The 15,526-nt window shown below is 44.1% G+C and overlaps 1 protein-coding gene, 1 long non-coding RNA gene and 1 pseudogene across 2 annotated transcripts; 1 reads left to right on the top strand and 2 right to left on the bottom strand.

The window, feature by feature from the left end:
• Nucleotides 1-268: 268 nt before the first annotated feature.
• LOC138168309 (uncharacterized) lies at nucleotides 269-3,040 on the bottom strand. The gene is made up of 2 exons (XR_011170093.1): nucleotides 2,784-3,040; nucleotides 269-1,889 (listed from the first exon to the last, which is right to left on the bottom strand). It is a non-coding gene; the product is annotated as an uncharacterized lncRNA (long non-coding RNA).
• A 1,011-nt stretch (nucleotides 3,041-4,051) lies between these two features.
• On the bottom strand, nucleotides 4,052-5,337 carry LOC138168308 (zinc finger and BTB domain-containing protein 18-like; annotated as a pseudogene).
• Nucleotides 5,338-9,501: 4,164 nt separating this feature from the next.
• Nucleotides 9,502-14,247, top strand: LOC138168306 (cytochrome b-245 light chain-like). Its single transcript, XM_069097381.1, has 3 exons — nucleotides 9,502-9,509; nucleotides 11,213-11,294; nucleotides 13,779-14,247. The coding sequence occupies exons 1-3, from the start codon at nucleotides 9,502-9,504 to the stop codon at nucleotides 13,965-13,967; spliced, it is 279 nt and encodes a 92-aa protein (XP_068953482.1). The 3' UTR covers nucleotides 13,968-14,247.
• The last annotated feature ends 1,279 nt before the right edge of the window (nucleotides 14,248-15,526 follow it).

The raw sequence follows: 15,526 nt of genomic DNA, 5'->3' as shown, positions 1-15,526 counted from the left end.
TTGCTTGATCAAATGACATGGTGGAAAATGTTAACTCTTATTAAATATCCCATCCATAGTATCAACTCCTCTGCTAGTTTCATTGGAAATACCACACATAATTTCAGATGTCATCTGGTCTGACCTATACCTGAAAGTTTCTTCTACTACTTATTTAACTTGTTTGAAGACCTTCATGACAGAGAACCCCTACCTTTGGGGGAAGCTAACCACTCTACTTTCAGACAGTTCTCATTTTTAGGAAGTTTTCCATTCTGTTAAGCCTAAATTTCTCTTTGCTACTTCTGTCCCAAAAGCTTATTCACAGAATAAGCATAATAATGTCTGGTTGAAGAGCCCTCAGTCAGTGCCAGCCTTAAAAAAGCTGTGTCCACAAAGGCCTTTAAATTGACTCAATTTACCAAGCCAAGTGAAGAGAAACGAGCCACCAGCCTTTTAGAGAGTTCGTTTTCCCCACCCTGGATTGATTATATGTCATGCCCTGCTTGCTGAAAGAGGAAAACAAAAGCTGTGTATATATTAGTCAGTAAGCTCCAGGGCTGCCAATGGTATCCCAAGCAAGAGCCAATTAACATGAGATAAGCCCAGCTAGTTTCATTAGGCAGATGAAAAGAGCATTCCAAGCTGAGATCAGTAACTTGTTCTCTGGAGCAAGTGTTTTTTCTAGTGAAGCTAGAATCTGGGCAGGCATCATGTGGGACAGATATCCCCAAGCACTGCAAAGTGTTTCATTAATATATTTCTGGCTCCTGGAAAAGATCCCATGAAAGCAGGGACACAGGTTGATCTAATGGACCAAACTTTTTAAGATGTTCCATTCATATCATATTCCTTAGGAAATCAGCAACAACTCCTTCTTCTTTCCTCCATCATTCAAACATTTATTTAACTGTGTAATGGAAAGAACCTTGAATTGGCAATCTCGGGATAGATCAGGTGCTTCCATCATCTCAGTGTGGGTTCCTCCCTCTAAGCCAAATTTTCTCACAAGAAAAGCAGTCATAGTTTAAGCCAGATGGTCTCTAGGGTCCCTTCCTTTGCTGACAAAAGAGGTCATTAGGATTCAGTCCTGTGGAAATAAGGAACATCCACAAACCACTCAAGATGGTGGACTCTTTAGCTTAGTTCTTGTGAATTCACATGTCATCTGGTGAAAAATCTTTCTCATTTCCACACATGAGTCCAACTTTGGTCTGGCTCTGAACTAAATAAACCTTCAAGGATTCAAATACAATTAGGATTTGGCTGCTGACAAAATCTGCTTTGGACTGTCCTAATTAATTTTATCTTCATCTTCCTAGGCAGTATACTATGGCAGAATGAATTCTGGACTTTTAATTTAGGAAACCTGCATTCAAATCCCAAGCTCTGACACTATTAGGTGTATGGCCATAAGCAAGTAATTTAACCTCTCTGAGCTTATTTCCTTCTCTGTTAAAATTATGAAAATAATCTTGGTATTACCTACCTCATAGATGCTCATAGTTACCTCACAGGTACTCAGAGGGTTCTGCAAGCCTTAAAGGACTATATAAAATGGGAGTTATCTGACTGGACAATAAGGACAAAAATTAGTAATGGTAATCAACTTGATACACACCAACATAAATATAGGAAAAACCAATTCCCAAATTTCATGTATAATACTCTGATGATGTCACCTTGTCCTGGGGCTGTGCCAGAGAAATCAGAAAGGGAGAAACTGAAGGAGTAAGAAAATAAGCCGTTAGGCTTACTGGGACTTCCTGGACCCTGATGGGGAGGGAGAAATAGAGGCAGAAGTTGATCGGGAATGGGACCTAGAGAGAGATCTTGACAATGACCTGGATCGGGAACTAGATCCGCTATAGCTACTGGCACTGCCGCTGATGCTGCCGCTGATGGTCCGCCTGCAACACAATTGGACATCCTGTTAGTATCAATGTCAAGTGACTGAAGACTAGGCCAATGTCCCTCCGTTGTGATGGGGCCACTAACTTATCAGAGACAAACAATTCCAACCCTTGGTTCAGCCAAACAAACTTTTTTACATGTTAAGTTGAGGGCCCATTATAACTCCATTTTCTTGATGGAAAAAAAAGAAAACCTCAGCCACAGCTCATGCCAATTCTGAAGGGATACTGACCATTCTCACATGGTCTATCACCACATTAAACTTGTTTCCATGGAATGAGACAGAAGTTATTAGATGGAAAGAGACCCTACTGGTCCCTACTTTGCTACATGTTCAATTCCACATGTTGCACCTGTGAACATAGAACACTATTTTTAGTAGCAAAAAGCAAGATGACATGGCCTGTCTAGAGACTAAACCTTCAACCTTGGCAGCATTAGTATCATGCTCTAAGGGATATTAATGATGAAAAATGGCAACAACAATAATGGTGATAAATGTGTATCCTTTTAAAGTTTAGTTTTTAAAGCACTTGTATATACATTATTTCATCTAGTCTCTACAACCACCCTGTAGTATAGGCAAAATAGTCATTCTCATTTTACAGAAAGACACTGAGGTTCAGGGAACTTCGGGACTTGACCAAGGTCACAAAGCTAGTCTGTGGTGAAGCAGGAACTAAAAGTCAGGCCTCTTGCTTCCAAATCCAGTGGCATACTCTACTAGACAGGACAGCACTTTTGTTCCTGGGAAGACTAGATCTTTAATCTCCTCTCTGTCACTCTGCTTCTGGGTTCTTGAGCTGACCATATCCTGATGTATGCCAGAGTTCACATTGGCACTGCTCACGTACAGCACCCAGAAATGGTGGTGAGCACAAGGATCTCACCTCCTGGGTGGGGTTCTCGTTGGGCGGTCCTTCCTTCTCGCTTCTCGGTTATCTCCTGGTTTGGTTGGCTCTGGTGCAGGGGTAACGGTTTTGGTGGACTGTGGGGGGGCTGGAGGTGGGGCTGGCTTTTTCAGAGACTTCTCTCTAAGAGACAAGAATTAAATATGGGTATTGGCAGCACCACAGAGATTTTACTCTGAATAAAATTTCCAAATGTAGTTACACTCGCAGTTAGTTAGGACAAGCAATGCAAGAATTCAAAAGTATCACTGTTTCACTTAAGTGCAACATTACATACTAGTGACACAATGTGTCAATATACTTTCCTATCACTTTGAAAAAATTCCATCTATCACCCCTTTATTTAAGGAGGGAAGAACACAACTATTTTAAGAACACTAAACTATAATTCTTCCTGTGATTAAAAAGTCAAGTGAGTAGCACTGATAATTTCTTAAAGGCTCCAGTAAGTTTAAATAATTCCACAAGAGCATGCTGGTAGTAGTGGGGCTGAAATGAAGCTTAGAATTCACCTAGCCTTCATTTTACAGCTGACTCTAGGTACAGGAAGGAGTTCTCTGGCTTGCCACAGGACATAAAGAAAGCCAGTCAGTATCAGAGTTGGTACTAGAATTCAGTTCTGACTCTTTTTTTGTTTGATTTTGGGCGGGGTGGGGAGGCATTTTTAGTTTTCAACATTCATTTCTACAAAATTTTGAGTTACAAATTTTCTCCTTGTCTTTCTCCTGCCCCCACCCCAAGATAGCCAGCCTACTGAAGATCCCTTTCCCCAATCTGTTCTCTCTTATATCCTCTCCCATCACCCCTTCCTAATTTTCTGGTAGGGCAAGATAGATTTCTATACCCCAGTGTCTTATATCTTATTTCCCAGTTGTATATAAAAAACACTTTTTTATCATTTATTTTTAAAAATAAGTATGCTAAATTAGCGAAATTTTTCATGCTATCCCAAAATGCAAAAACAAATTTATATCCCGACTTTTTAGTTCAAGGAACCAAGACTACTTTTAGACTGTACCACAACTATATATAGACTTATATGTGTGTATGCATACATATTATATATATATATATATATTTATTCCAAAGTTCTTGAGAGCTATCTTCTAAGGTCCAGTCTCTGACAGTAGGTAAGCTCAGTGCTTCACTTTTAACAGACAAGGAGCTCACCAACTCATAGTGAAACTTCTGAAAATGTCTGTACAGGTCTCTAGACTGTGGGTACTACTCACACTACTTACAGGAATGTGGCTTCTCCCAGGTGTGAACCACAGTATGGCAGCTCAGGTTGTGAGAATACTGGAAGTTCTTCCCACACTGGCTAGTAGTGCGGAGCTTTCCCCCTGAATGAGCTCTTTCGTGGTGTTTCAGGGTGTACATGCAAGAAAACGTCTTACCACACAAGGAGCATGTTGGGACATTGCCATTAGTAGCAGGTTTCTGCAGATCCCATCCTGCTCTCTAAAGTGCGTGCTTAAATGAATTTGCAGAATACGGGGACTAGAAAACATTTTGTTGCATAGAGGGCACATGAATATTTGGCCAGCTGGACTGAGTATTTTTGAGACATAAGGGAGTAAAGCGCTGTCTATGTTCCCTTCCACCTTTCATTCTCTGGAGTTACACATCATCATCACCTGCTTTGTCGTCCCCATCTAACTCTCTCAAGGTCGAGTCTTCCCCTCATCGGAGCCAGATGGAACGGCTCATCCTGCACCCTGTTATTAGTGCACACACTTCCTTTCACAGCGCTCCGTTCCATGTCACAGTCATTAGTGCCAACATCCCTCTCATCACAGGAAGCCTCTTTTCTCCACCTCCACCTCCACCTGCACCAGGTTGTTTCTCAGCATGTCCTCTGGGACAAAGACTCCAGAGCTGCAGGGGCTGGCTACTGTTTTTCCAGTTGCTGTGGCGTGTGTATCTGCTTCGCCAATCTGGGGGATGCCTGCTGAGTCTGATCTCATCCACTCATCCACATGTTCCCAGGCTCAGACGCCAAGTGCCTTCTGCTGGGCAAGATGGTCAATCTTGTCCTTCATCTTCATCACTGGGCACGTCGCCTGCCATGTGGCTACGGCCATCAGAGAGGCTCTCCATTTGTCCGAACAACTTGCAGCATCTTCCTTTCTGGTACTGTATGCCTCCGTGCTGGCTTTCTCTTTCAGCTTCTTTTTGCACAGTTTGCCAATGTCATACATGTGGAGATAACTGGCAGCTGCTAGCACGTCTTCAAAGGGCAATTCTTTGAACTGGAGTTTCCCTTCATACATGAATTCAAGCAGGAGAGCGAAAGCTGGGGCTGTAACAATGTCGCTGTTCAGGTGAGCAATGGCTTTTTTGTCCAGAGGTGGAAATACGTGCCGCATGAAGCCAGCACAGTTAGGTGCTCTCAGAGCTGGGCATCTTCTACCAGAACCGTGCAGTCACAAAGAAAACCCTGATGTCTCTGCTCTCTCGGAAACTGCAGCAAAAGTCGACTATGGTCTGGAAACTCCATACTGTCTTCATAACCCCCTGGAGCGGCCCTAAGTCATCGCGTCCCCGCCGCCGCAGGGTCCGCGTCCTCCTCCTTCTCCTCCTTCTCCTTCTCCTGCCCCTCTTCGCCCCCGCCGCTCCCGGAATTGGTGGGCTTCCTCCTCCTTGATCTCCGGTCCCCTCCCTCCTGTTCCCCTCCACCCGACACCCCCAACCCTCCCAGCCCGGGCTCCGTCGCCGGCTTCCCTTTTCCCCCACACCCCTTTCACTCCTGTCCCGGTTGGCAGCCGGAGGAGAGCGGCGGAGCGAAGAGGGCCCCACTCTCAACGGCTGCCCATGGCAGCAGCCCAGCGGTGGCATCAGCCAGCCAGAGAGGCGGCGAGCGCAGCGCCTGGGAGGAGTGAGGGCGTGGGGGGTTGGAAGGGAGAGGGAGGGAACCGAGAGGGAAGAGGAGGGAGCTGGAGAGGGGGAGGGTAGCGGGGCGGGGGGACGGGAGAGGGAGGGGGTGGGAGGACGCACCACTGGGACACGCGGCGAGGCCGGCCAGATGTTCCCCCCTTCCCCAATCCGACCCTCCCCACCCTCTCTCCTCCCCTCCCTGCACCACTCCCCCTCCTCCCCTCGCTGGCTTCCGCGATTGACAGACCTCAGTTCTGACTCTTGAACCAGAGTTTTTTCTACTCTACCATGCTGCCTCTCAAAAATCAAGTCAGTGCTTACATAGAGTCGGTAGAACTATGAATTGCAAACATTTTGGAAAAAATAAAAATTATATGAAAAAAGTGATCAAGCTGTCTTATTTGCTCAAGTAACAAAGCAATCCCACTTCTGGGCATTCATCCCCAGGAGGTCAAAGCAAAAACAAAGTCTCAATATTTACTATACTAGCCTCAGTACCACTGATGATGAGACAGTGTGGTCTAATGCATAGAGCTAGCCTTAGAGTCAGGAAGACCTGGCTTCCTAAGAGCTCTGGGACTTAGTGAGTCATAAGCGCTCTCAGTAGTATCCCATGCAATGATCGAGGACAGGCAGTGGTGTATAGAGTAAAGGCTTCTGAAAGGACTTTTGCTACTTATTAGCTGTGTGACTGTGACCCTTTAGGCTTCAGAGGGAATTGGACTGGGGGGGTCGGGTCCATCCAGCTCTAAATTTATGATCCAAAGACTAAGTAGCAGAGCAGGGGCAGAACTGTGGCTGGCCTGAGTTGGGGGAGGGATTCTCCTCACTAGAAGGTCCCAATTTCCATGAAATCACAGATTAAGTCCAAAACAGAAGTGAGGGATCTAAGTAATTCAGAGAAACATGGAAATTATTTCTATGGACAGTAAAATAACTCAGTGAAATAAGGAAAATCAGAACAATATACACAATGGCTCTAACATAACTGAAAGCAAACGTAGAAACAAAAGATGTCCATAAAACTTTACACACTGAAGTGTCCCTGGGGACCGCCCCCACAGCCTCGGTGCTATCTGCACCATGCTCCTAGTCTGCATGTACCCTTTCTGTTTGGAGAGTGGTGCTCAAACTAATCTGGTATGCATGAAATTTTGTTTTTCTCTGTAACCTCCTGGGGATTTGTGCCTAGGAAATGGATTGCTTTGGCAAGACTTTAAATAGTATTGTCACCGTTCTCAAAAAATCCCTTTATTTTACCAACCACATATAGACAAAATGCCATCGACAATGTGAGGAAAATGAGCTCCCTTTCAGCTAGAGATGGGGTTGGTTAGAGAAACCTATCCATCAGCAAGTGTAGTTTCAGGATCCTCTGTGGACGCTGTGCCAAGCAATGGGGGTTTGTGATGGGGTCAATTTACATTGTATTTACAACTATCTATGTCTCTGCACAGACACACACATTTATACAAAAGGTAATTTTGCTGTGGAGGTCACTAGCAGGTGTAGCAAAGGGAAGGTAGTAATCAAGAAAGTTCCTATATAAAAGATGTCACTTGAGTTAAGATTTTTAAAATTCAATTTTATTTCACTGTCAGTTCCTAATTTTCTCCCTCCTCCCTCTTTCTCCCACCCGCTGAGAAAGTAAGAAATCCATGACAAATACGTATGGTCAAGCAAAACAAATTCCAGCATTCATCATGGTCAGCTCCCCAGTGATGGGCTTTAAACTTGCATTCTGAGTCTACCACTTCTATCTGAAGGTATTTCATCATGAATCCTCTGGAATTGTTGTTAGTCTCTGACCTGATCAGTTTCAAAGTCTTTCAAAATCATTTGTCTTTACATAGTTGATATGTATAAATTGTTCTCCTAGTTCTGCTCACTTCACTGCTTCAGTTCATATATCTTCCCAGGTTTCACTGAAATCAACTCTTTTATCATTTCTTGCAACATAATATTCTATCATCTTCATGTACTATCATTTGTTCAATCATTCCCCAATGGATGGGAATCCCCTCAGTTTCCAGTTCTTTGCAACCCAGAAAAGAACTATTATAATTTGCACATGAGTTCATTTCCTCTTTTTTTTTTTTATCGCTTTGGAGTAAAATCCTAGTAATGGTACTGCTTAGTCAAAGGATGTGCACAGTTTAATAGCTTTTGGGGCATAGTTCCAAATTTCTTTCCACAGTGGCTTACAGACATGATCAGAGCTGTGCTTTAAGAATATAATTTTGGGGGCGGCTAGGTGGCGCAGTGAATAGAGCACCAGCACTGGCCCTGGAGTCAGGAGGACCTGAGTTAAAATCAGGCCTCAGACACTTAACACAAAACTATCCATGTGACCTTGGGCAAGTCACTTAACCCCAATTGCCCTGCCTTCCCCCCTCCAAAAAGCAAAAAAAAAAAAGAATATAATTTTGATAGCTATGTGCAAGATGGACTGGAGAGGGGAAAGTCTTAGGGAGGCAGATCAATTAAAAGGCAAGATGAAAGACAATGAAGATTTGGACTAGTTAGGGTGGTGGCTGACTAAACAGAGATAAGGGAATAGATGTGAAAGTGGTTGTGAAGTTAAACAAGGACAAGACTTGTTTACTGACTGGCTATTTGTGGTGAAGGACAGTGAAGAATTGAGGATGATTCTAGGTTGTAATTCTAGATGCCTGGAAGGATGATGGTGACCAAAATGAAAAGGGAAAGTTGGAAGAGGTGATTGAGGAGGTGGGGGAAGGTAAGATATGGGAAGGAGTTGTTTTGAGATATCTATTGGACACCTGGTTTGAAAAGTCCAATAGGCAGGTGGTAATACAGGACCAGAGCTCAGACAGACTAGGGCTTGGTATAGACATCTAGAAGTCATTCGCTTAGAATAAAGTCATAGGTCATGATATCTTATGTCAATCTGCACAAGAATTGATGGGGGTGACCAATAAAGAAATCTTGAAAGACAAGGTCCAGGACAGAGCTTTGGGGGCACACCCACAATTAAGGGACACAATTTAGATGATGATATAAAAGAAGTGGTCAGAAAGGTTGAAAGGGAACCAAGAATAACAGAAGGAGAGGATGGTTAGTGATGTCAAGTAATGAAGAGATGTCAAGAAGGATGAATTGAGAAAAGGTCATCAGATTTAGAAATTAAGAGATTACTGGTAATTCTGGAGAGAACAGTTATCAGTGGAGTGATGAGTCTGAAATCCAGATTGCAAAGTACTGAGAAGGGAATGAAAAGCAAGGAAGTGAAGGCAATGAGAACAGCTTTTTTCTAGAAGACTGACAGGAAAAAGAAAGAGAAAAAAAGGATGACAGCTTGAGAGATAAGGTCAAGTCAATAATTTTGAAGGCCAGGAGAGATCTGCATATATTTGGAGGTAACTGGAAGGAATTAGTAAATAGGGACAAGGGGATGATACTGAAGGCACTATGATAGAGTAAGAAGGGAATATGATCAAGGACACAGATAGAAGGGCTGAGACTGGTGAGAAGGGTCAATTCTTCAGAAACAGGAATAAAGGAGAGAAAGGAGGAGGATGTCAAAGGGTTCTGAGATGCAGAGAAGGGAGGAAGAGGGAGCTCATGGCAAATGACCTCTATTTTCCCAAGAGAGTGTGATTGAATATATTGAAAGCTTGAAGAGAGAAGAGTTTATAGAGAAGTAAAAAAGGTTGCTTTGCTACAGTAAGGCTGTTGAGATTAGATAATAAAATTGCAATGGACCCAGTTAGTTCAGTTGAAAAACTTCCTTCTACTCTATTCAACAGCAAGTGAGAAGCAGAGGTAGTACAATGTAGGAGTAATCAAGGATTGGTGCATGGCAAGGTATGGACATATATAGGGCAACAAGGAACTTGAGCAGAAGACAGTGTAATATTGAAGTGATTAACCATAGGATGAAGGCTGTGAAGGGTGAAAAGTTAGAGCAGAGAAGGGATGATTGTCTGGGAAAGAACTGAATGGAGGAGGGAAAGACTAGAGGTCATAAGGACAAAGAACTGCTTTAGGAGGAATGAGGTAAAGGTGGAATTGTAGGTTATGATTAGATGAAGGAATTTTAGAATGATTGATCATGATGGCAAGATCAAAGGCATGACTAGACCTGCGATCTTGTCATCAAGATCAATAATTTGGGGCTAAGTAAGTGGTAAAGTAGATTATGAGAGTTTAGGAGATTAAGGAACAGAGAGGTCAAGGTGTGTGAAGGTAGTTCCCTATTATAAGGGAAGGAGAATACTGGGAACCAGTTACTGAACTCTTAGAGAATGGAGGGAGAATGACTCCAAGCTAGTATATATGGAACACTATGAGCCAGGTACTAAAACTTCTTGAGAAAGAAGGGATAACAACTGTGCAGCACCAGGATCTGGATTGGGTGATATCTTTTGATATGATGAATTTAACTGGAAGAGAGGTAACTGAATGGCAGAGAAAAGGTCTGTTTGTGTTAACAGGGAACAAGGATATTCCAATACACTGTTTAGGAACAATGTATAGGGTATAAATGAAGGTAAAAGCAGTACCAGGGAGAAGGGCTTCATAAGTGAGAGAATAATGGAGTGGTTAGGGGTTTTATTGGAACATAGGGAAAGAATACTAGGAGATGAGGCTAGAAAAGTAGGTTGTAGCCAGATTATCAAAGGCCTTGAATGCTTACCGTGTTTCCCCGATAATAAGACCTATCCCAAAAATAAGCCCTCCCCTTACTGTGTAAGATTCCTCTAAAATAAGCCCTCCCCCGAAAATAAGCCCTATTGAGATTGCTACTGTAGTGAAGGTGATCCCCTGCGCTACACGCTACATTACGGTACCCTCTGTATGCACCGTCTCCCCATCCCCCAGGTGAAACGCACGCTGCGCTCCGAGCTGCATCCAATCAGAGCTGTAGCAGTGAGCGCGTCATCCTGTTCTTCCCCAGTGATTTGCTTATTGAATAAAGGTACATTTTTTTGTTCACATTTACCTGTTTATTAAAATTGCTGTCAATGTTCATTAAAATAAGCCCTCCCCTGAAAATAAGCCCTCTGGTGTTTTTCTGTCCAAAAAAATAATAAGACAGTGTCTTATTGTCGGGGAAACACGGTAGATCAGAAATCTATTTTTTTTCTCCAAGGGGCAATGCAGAATTACTAATAACATCTAAGCAAGAATAATGCATCAGAGTGTTAATTTGGAAGATTACTTTAGTATAAAGGATGCATTAGAAAAAAGGATAGACCAGGGGCATGAAAACCATTAAAATAGTAAGAAATGAATGTCTGTAACAGAGTGCCTATTGTAGAAGTGGGGAAGAAGGGATAGATGGAAAAAGAATGCAACTGGGGATGAAACTACAGACTGGGAAGTAATTTGCATAGAGAAGACATCATTAAAAATAGAGAGAAGAGAGGCCCAGGCTGCAGAAAGCCAGCAAATGCCCCATAGCAGGCTTTCCCTCTTATTCAAGGTTCTTCAGCATCATGCAGAGAATCTGTTCATCCCTGAAGATGTCTCTGCATTGGTGACTCCCTTCTTTTCTCCTTCCACAGCCTGGCGGTCCCTGTAGGGGTGCTGTTAGCCACCATTCTCGACACGGTCTGTCTGGCCATTGCAAGTGGGATCTATCTCCTGGTGAGTCAGATCTTGTACACATAAACACAGCCTTTTCTCCCAGCCCTGGATTCCTTCTAACATCCCTATCTTAGAGTCATTGGATTTGGGGCTTTTAGAAGGAACCTACCTCAGAAGGGAAAGATTTCTTCCTCCCATTTTCCATGGAGAGAAACTGAGAATGGACCTGTCATGTCCTGCAGGCTCAATGTATCAGGAATAAGACTTGAACCCAGGCCTTTCTGACAGCTCTTCTAGCCACTGTCCCACATTGCCTTTTCCCTAAAGGTTGATATTCTCCAGGGAAAGGTATATCCCAGTCACAACATTTAATACCATCTCCTCTTTGGACTTTTTCTCATCTGTAAAGTGAAGGGATTATGCCAGTTGATGACCTTGATAACTTTAAATCCCATGAGGACACCTGTGAGCTCCAAGGGCAAGTGGAAGGCCAGGTCAGTCAGTCAGTCAGCAAGCATTTATTATGTGTTCACAGTGTGCTTGTCTTAAGTGCTGGGAATACAAATACAAGAAAAAAGAAAGCCATTCCTGCCCTCAAGAGGCTTACATTACAGTGGAGAAGACAATGCATAAAAGGAACAGGAAAGGGGTGGGAAGGGAATCTACAAGGCAGCAAATTCCGGGCAGAAGCAGAGCCTTGAAAGGAATGAAGGACAGCTGGCCTAGGGCTTGTCTCAAAACCAAGAGTGCAGGAGGGACTCAGCAGTGGGAGAAGGGGCCCCCAAGAGCAGAGAGGTGTTTCAGGGTGAGGAGGAGGCAGCACCCTTCCATGTGGGGCACCTCATTCCCCATGCTGGTCCCAAGGCAGTGTGTTTCCTTCACAAGCAGGGTCTTCTGTCTGCTGTGTGTCATACCTAGGTCCTGACACAGCCTGGCTACTGAGGCCACAGGTATCATTGAGCTTGATTCCTGTGTGGGCCAGTTAATGCCCCTGTCTTGTGTAGAACCATGGACAGTACCTTTCACCTCAGCCAGACAGTCAGGAATGGGGCCTCTGATCACAGAGGCTGGTTTTGGGACTGGTTCAGTGCAAAGTCAGGGTGGAGGCAACTCAAAGCCTATGGCCCTCTGCTGGTGGGCCAGCTGTGTAATAACCATAATAATAACTCCGGTTTCTATAGCACTTTAAGGTTTACAAACCACATCGTTACAACCACCCCAAAAAAGCAGAGAAGTTTAATTACTAGTATACCCATTTCACAGAGGAGGACACTGAGGCTTGGAAAGGCTAAACAACTAGACCTGTGTCTTTTAATAAGCCAGGGGGCTCATGGCCTGTGTCCTGACTTAAGAGAGAAGGAGTCTAACAGTCAATGCTGCTTCACCCCTACCCTCTGCTCCTGGGCTATCCCATAGTCATACAGCCAACAAGCATTGTTTTAAAATTCATCTATTTCAGTTACAAATTCTCTCCCTTTCCCTGATCACTCCCCTGCCCATTGAGAAGGCAAGAAAAACTAAAATCTATTAGCAAATAGAAAGTCATGAAGACAAATTCTCTCATTAGCCATGTCAAGCAGGAAAGGAAGGAAGGAAGGAAGGAAGGAAGGAAGGAAGGAAGGAAGGAAGGAAGGAAGGAAGGAAGGAAGGAAGGAAGGAAGGAAGGAAGGGAGGGAGGGAGGAAGGAAGGAGAAATGATAGGGGAAGGGAGGGAGGAAGGAAGGAAGAAGGAAGGAAGGAATATGCTTCAGTCTGTACTCTGAGTCCATTAATTCTCTGGAGGTAGATGGCATATTTCATCACAAGTCTTTTGGAATTGTGGTTGATCATTGTGTTGATCAGAGTTCCTAAGTCTTTCAAAGTTGCTTAACTTTACAGTATTTTAGTCAGCATTTATTAAGCACCTGCTGCATTCTTGGCACAGTGCTAAGTGCTCACAAAAGGCAAAATCAGTGTCTGCCTTCAAGAAGCTCACAGTCTAATAGAGAAAGACAACATGTAAATGGTCCCAACTCTTCACTTTACAAATGAGGAAATTGTGGCCAAGAAGGGGAAGGGACTTGTCCAGGTCACAGGGGCAGGTCTTGACTCCAGATCTGGCTTTCTCCTGCTCCATGCTGTGTCCCAAAGGTCATTCAGTCCATCAATCAACAAATATTTATTAAACACCTGCTGTGTGACAAACCCTGTCCTAGGTGCAAAGAAGGGGAAAAATATGGTCCCTGTTCTCAAAAAGCTCACATGCTACTAGAGAAGACAAAATGCAGATAACTGATGTGTAAAGATAGGTACAATATAAGGGAGTGAAAGGACTTAGTAACCCAGAGGTAGGGGAGGCCTCCAGATATATGGGGAAGGAGCTCCTAGGTAGGAAATGTCCCTAAGATGGAGCAAGAATATCCCTGGAGTAGGGGTTCATACCTAATGGAAATGAGGAGGGGGAGGAAGGATGGTGCTTCTTATTGGCAGCTCCTCTGCTTCTGGGTAGAGATGAACCACCCCCACCCCAGACCAGCACACCCATCCCTGGTTCCCCTTCTTTAGGCTGCAATACGGGGAGAAGAGTGGAGGCCTATTGAGCAGAAGCCCAAGGAACGACTCCAAGTGGGAGTTACCATCAAGCAGCCACCCAGCAACCCCCCACCTCGGCCCCCTGCTGAGGCCCGGAAGAAGCAGCCTGAAGAAGAAGCCCCAGGAACCTCTGGGGGCCCCCAGGTGAACCCAGTTCACTGATGAGGTTGCATAAGGAGACCCTGAGCCTAGCCAGGGACCCTTGATTGGCTATGGCCCCACCTCTACCTTCCCACTCTACTGGGGACCAGCTCCCTCCACCCCCAGGCATTCCCAAAAATGACCACCCGAGGGAAAAAATACATCAAAGACAGGCACCCTTGTGTCCTGGCAGGTTGTTTGGCCCTGAGGGCAGAGCCTGCCCTATTTCTCATCTGTCCTCATCCTTGGTCACAGTTTCCAGTTGCAATACATATTTTGTAATCAATGCGCCACAGTAAAAGCTCATGTGTCTTTCTTCCTCAGATAGGCATGGTGGGTGGTACAGGAAGAGGGAGGGGTCATTGCATATTTTCTAGAGCCCTTTGCAGAGTTACAGACTGCCTTCTTTTGGTTTGTAACTGTCATATGTTCTTGACATTCAGGGCAAATGATGAAACCACAGTGTGGAGAAATGGTCAGGACATGAGAAATCCAGTTTCCCTGTACTCCTCTCCCATGCTTCATCTCAAAAGTTTCCCATGGTCGGAGAAGACACAATGGGTCCTGTGCTATGTGGATATAAAAAAAAATGTGTCTAGTCTAGTACCTGTCCTCAAGGAGGTTACTTTTTGGTGGAGGAGAGAAGATAGATGAATGGATGGATGCCTAGAAAGATGAAGTAGACTGAGGGAGAGATACAGATGGGTGAATGACACAGAGATGCTTGTATAGAAGGATGGATGGATAGATAGATGGTGAATAAATGGATAGATAGAAAGATAGATAGGAAATGTCAACCCACTCGATGATCTCTGCCAGGAAAACTCCAAATGGGGTCATTAAGAGTCAGACATGATTAAAATGACTGAACAAAAGAGAGAGATACAGAGAGAGCATTTATTTAGGACTCCCAATGTGCCAAATACCATGCTGGAGATACAAGTATACATAGACTGTTAACACTGGAGATATAAGTATAAGTAGACAATTTCTGTTCTCAAGAAGCACATACTCTATTGGGTGAAGGGAAGCTGAAACTAGAGGAAGGGTCCTGAGTGGCCTAGCAAAGAGACTACAGGAAGTGATGGAGAACACAGATTCCTAGAGCAATAAGGACAAAGGTTCACCTGTCAAAGACCCACAAATGTTACCATGATGTGACACATGGCAGGATGTGATAAATGCCTTTCAGGAAGGTTCAGAAAAAGTTCACGTGTAAGATATTACAGAGGAAATGGCACCTGGAAATAGCCTTAATATTAATCGGCAGTATTTCAACAGGTGGAAGTATCGGGGAGAGCCCCAGGAAAGCTGTGAGCAGAGACAAAGGAGTGGGAAAACCCCAGGGTGTGTTGTGAAAACAGACATTCCTTTCCTCCTCTGCTCATAAACTTTTATTACTAGGGGCTTTTGGCTATCTGTTACAAGGGTCTATGGACTGATTGCAACATTGTCCTTGAGTATTGAGAGGAGGCCAGGACAAGGGTTGGGCCATCCTTAATGAGCTCTCTAAGTGTGGCTTATTACCCTTCCTGCCTTGGTTCTTATCTGGATACTGGATAGACTGCATGTAGGTTGGG

This window comes from Petaurus breviceps, unplaced genomic scaffold (genome assembly GCF_028583685.1).
Source record: "Petaurus breviceps papuanus isolate PSGF00001 unplaced genomic scaffold, PetGlider_PUasm1.0 363, whole genome shotgun sequence".
In the NCBI taxonomy this organism is placed as follows: Eukaryota; Metazoa; Chordata; class Mammalia; order Diprotodontia; family Petauridae; genus Petaurus; species Petaurus breviceps.
The sequence above is the reverse complement of the archived record's forward strand: the minus strand, read 5'-3'. Positions and strand labels throughout refer to the sequence as shown.